The sequence below is a fragment of the Sinocyclocheilus grahami genome, unplaced genomic scaffold, assembly GCF_001515645.1.
Source record: "Sinocyclocheilus grahami isolate Dianchi unplaced genomic scaffold, SAMN03320097.WGS_v1.1 scaffold4.1, whole genome shotgun sequence".
Lineage (NCBI taxonomy): Eukaryota > Metazoa > Chordata > Actinopteri > Cypriniformes > Cyprinidae > Sinocyclocheilus > Sinocyclocheilus grahami.
Window position 1 is genome coordinate 1,940,041 of NW_015505183.1, and position 4,346 is coordinate 1,944,386.

The 4,346-nt window shown below is 36.7% G+C and overlaps 1 protein-coding gene across 1 annotated transcript in view; it reads left to right on the forward strand.

Moving 5' to 3' along the window:
• The first annotated feature begins 1,272 nt into the window (after nucleotides 1-1,272).
• LOC107583357 (transcription factor E2F2-like) overlaps nucleotides 1,273-4,346 on the forward strand; it is a 17,009-nt gene continuing 13,935 nt past the window's right edge. The window contains exons 1-3 of the mRNA XM_016269549.1: nucleotides 1,273-1,293; nucleotides 1,759-1,861; nucleotides 2,114-2,333. Coding sequence (XP_016125035.1) covers nucleotides 1,273-1,293; nucleotides 1,759-1,861; nucleotides 2,114-2,333 — 344 coding nt within the window. The remainder of the gene's footprint in view (nucleotides 1,294-1,758; nucleotides 1,862-2,113; nucleotides 2,334-4,346) is intronic.

The following is a 4,346-nucleotide window of genomic DNA, read 5'->3' on the forward strand; positions in this document are numbered from 1 at the left end:
ATATATTTACATAGTCTGATATAAAAATGTATTGACATATAAAGGAAATAAATATATGTAACTGTTTCCGATAAAAAATATATTTACATATGTTTATATGTGAAAAATGTTAAAAAGTGACCAAAATCAAATATTTAAATATATTTCGAAATATACTTATATATATTGTATAAAATATATTTTCTTCTATTTAAATTTAAGATATTTAGATATATGAAAATGTATTTATTATTAATATATTTCAATCAATGTGACTTCTGTATGGGCTGAATACTTTCATTCATATTTAGCTGTATATCCTATGTTTTTATTAATAATTTGGGTGTATTTTACTGTTCATATTTGTGCGTTTTTCGTTCATTTCGAGTCTGTGTTCATCATTCACAGCTGTTGAAACAGCCATTAAATTAGTTTGGGCATAAATTAGGTTAAACCACTGCATGTCCGCCCATAGAAAATAAATCATTATAAAAAATTACCAGCACACAACTACTGATCCGCGGCGTCGCAGTTACTTACTGGCAAATACCAAATCATGCACTATTTTTTTTATTTTCTTTTTATTAGATTTTCAAAAGAACACACACACACAAAAAATAAACCAGAGCTGAACAAAACAGAGATAAGAAACAAAAACATATAAGATGAATACTTGCATGACATAGTAATACCCTAGATATGAGTAGCCTATATTACAGTTCTAAGGAGATACAAATAGATTCTTCAACTCTCTGCCAGGCCTGTACCGTTCTTGGTAACAAAACCATCATTAAACGTCATTTAACACATACTAATATGTACTTATTTACACGTAAGCACAATCATTTTACTGTAAGACGTAACCTGCTAAAGTCATCAGAGTTTAGGGATATATGAGGTCTGGCAGCAGTGTTTCCTTCAGAGGAATCACAGAAACTGCTGGTGTGCTGCGGCTGAAGTCACTTCAGTCCTGAGCGCACGGCAGAAGATCTTTATAGCTTTATATAGCATTTAATGGAGCACTGAAGGTCTGTTTGGGTTCGATTAGATCTTAGCTCCAGTTCAGATCCTTCACTGGAGACAGTTTTCATCCAAATCTCTTCAAACTATAAGCAGAAGAAGAATGTGTTCTTTGAGAAAACCAAACACTTAATTATCTTGAGTTTACTAAGCAGATTTAAATTGATTTTTTTTATTGTTTCATATACATGCATTGAAAATGTCCTCTCCTGGTTGAACATATTTTTTTTTTATGTATTTTTTTTTCTCTCTATTTAACAGCATTAACTTATAATGAAAGACGTCTTCCCTTGGGTAGATTGAATGTTTTCCTGCCTTGCTGGATGTTAGGCTCATGATCAATAAGTTGTTTGCATTGGCCCAAACCGATTTGGCAAAATCAAAACTCGGACGGTGAAGGGAATTGCGGTTAGCGCAAGTCCTGCTCGTTGTGAAGCGGGACAAAAATATAGACCGGCCCACCGGGAATCCTCCCGGTGCTCCCGATTAGCCAATCCAGGCCTGGGAGTAATTGTTCTTGAACAATGCAATACAGAATACACTTTCACTCAAGTGTGTCTCGCTGTATGAGCTTTTCAACACTGAATTTTCCTATTTGAACAAATGTGGTTTATCTGAAAAATCGTGCAACGTTCATAGAAACCAAGAACACAATGCTAAACTTAGAGCTATGTTCATTCAAATAGTTTGGTGTAACTGCATCTTCTACAGGCAGTTTAAGGCAGACATAATTAACATTATCTTGTCTTTCTGTCCCAGGCCAAAAGGAGACTAGATCTGGAAGAGCCACTTTACCTCCCAGAATTCCGCACACCAAATGGGAAAGGAAACTCTGCGTGTGTAAGGGCACCAAGCCCCAAAAGTGAGTACAACAAATGTCAACGCAATCACTGTTCGAGAAAACTGGACCTTTTGTTTAAGACCACCGTTTCCATATGATGAGTGAGGGGTGGAAGTTCATACCTGTTTTAGGGCATCTGATAATGGTTTGAAAATCAAACACACCTGTCCAAGCATCTCTTGCTCTTCTGGTAGGAACTGCAGCTGGTAATATTCAAACTATTATTAAAAGAATGCCTCTGTTGTATCTTTCTTTCTCTCTATCTCTCTCTAGCTCCCAAGTCTCCAGGGGAGCGCACCCGTTATGACACTTCCCTTGGCCTGCTGACTAAAAAATTTGTGGGCTTGCTGAGCGAGTCGGCTGATGGGGTTCTGGATCTCAACTGGGCCACAGAAGTTCTGGAGGTTCAGAAGAGACGCATCTATGACATCACAAATGTTTTAGAGGGTGTGCAACTCATCCGCAAGAAATCCAAAAACAACATCCAGTGGCTGTGAGTTTGTTAGATTGGATGTTCGGTAAACCAGAGTGCTAAATGCTCATTTTTGAGTCGACTCTGAAATGCATGACATGAAAATGCTGTTGTAGTCCATTCTAAATGCTCCCCTTTTCATGTTTGACAACTTCTTAACTTGTGGTTTTCCCACTCATCAAACTGAATGAATGGAGCTTCGGTTTGACTTATTTATATAGTATTTATATATAGCAGTATGTATGTGTATATATATATATATATATATATATATATATATATATATAGCCATCTTGGTCCTGCAAGATTCATTAGAACATGACTGATGAACACCATATTGGTCACTCACCCTCAAACTGTATGCCACAACGTCCTGCTTCATCAAGTTCTTCAAAATAAAATGACAACACAATAACATGAGAATTGCAGAAACTGGTGATAAGTAGGGATGTGCGTGACGACTAATTTGACTGTCGTTTAAATGAAAGTTTTGTATCCGACTAGTCGACTAGTCTAAAAGAAACCCCCAAAAAAGAAAAAAACCTCTGTGCCTGCGTGTAGCATATATAATAGCCTATATTTGAAATACTTAATCTATGAATCACACTGTCAAATCCCTCAATGAATTCCGCTTGCCGCACACTTGCCTCGCGTTATCATCATTTCATTTTAGGTGGTCGTTAAAAAGAAGAAAAAAAAAAGAGTATAGGCTACACTCACTGTCGGCCAAAGCATAGCTTATTTATTAAAATCAGCTGGGGAAATGCAGAACAATGGAAAATCAATCAGTAGCCTGACAGAATTCTTCATCTTCATATAACGTTAGCCAACATATTAAAACACAAGTCAAAAACAATAGGAAGGTTTATCAAAAGATAGCATTAAAACGGCTTTTAAAAATGTACTTCGTGTAGGCTATATCGTCTAAAAACAAAATGCAACAATGCCCATTTTACTTACTCAGACCATGCGTTATTTGTTCTGTGAAATTATCAGCATGGTCTGGTGAAAGATGGGACCTGAGGCGATTAACAATACAATTCCTGCTCTTGGAAAAATGCGCTCGGCAGGAACTGAAGTCGCCGGCACGCAGAGATAACGAAAAGCAAGCCGATAGAGTTTCAGAAAGCGCCTGGACATCCCGCACCACCACCGAAGTGGGTGTTCGTTAGAGGAATAGATGGCGCGAACGGGATCGCATGTTGTAGTGAATGACGTGATTGACATTTGCCTGCTTTGGCCAGCCTCTAAGCCAGTGGTTCTCAACCCGCGGCCCGTCACGAATTCAAATGCGGCCCACCATGCTGAACACAATTTTTAAAAAATACTTTCAGTTTTACAATTAATTTTAGTTTTTACATTAATTTAAAAATGTACTAAATAAATATAAGCTATAGCCTAATGTTTTTATGTAAAATAATTTTGTTTTTCATATATTATTTTCAGACATTAGCAGTACCCACATAGCCTAATTAACGTTACGCATTTAAAGTAATGACCAAGTGGCCAGCGGCAGACAGTGAGCATATGCTTGATCAATTTAGCCTTCTCAAATCATCATGACTTGACTAAAATAAAATCTATTGATATAAAACAGTTCAAGCATATAACAATGTTTAGACGTTAAACCTAGATAAATGTGCGCTATATCCAATAGTTTGCGCAGAGAGTGGAAGCTGAAGCGCGCTTTGCAGGACATAGAGCGATCACTTGCATTTTTTTTCAGTGGATACACCGTCATTTTTGCTCATAAAGGTAAGAGTAATACATCATTCGTAGCTGTAAAGGGTCTACTTTTATTTGTGTGCACTCACAATATCAACAAAACGTTGTGCTTTAATAAAATAAAGAAATCAAACATGATGCGCTTTCTGCCGTCTCTTCTTCAACAGGAGCGCTTCACAAAAATGAACCGAATCTCAGGGAATACATGCCTCACAGACATGATAAATATATCTATAGAAAGCTTTAAATTACTACTTAACGAAATAAAACAAATCAAAAACAAAAACTCTTTCATTATGATCATAATCC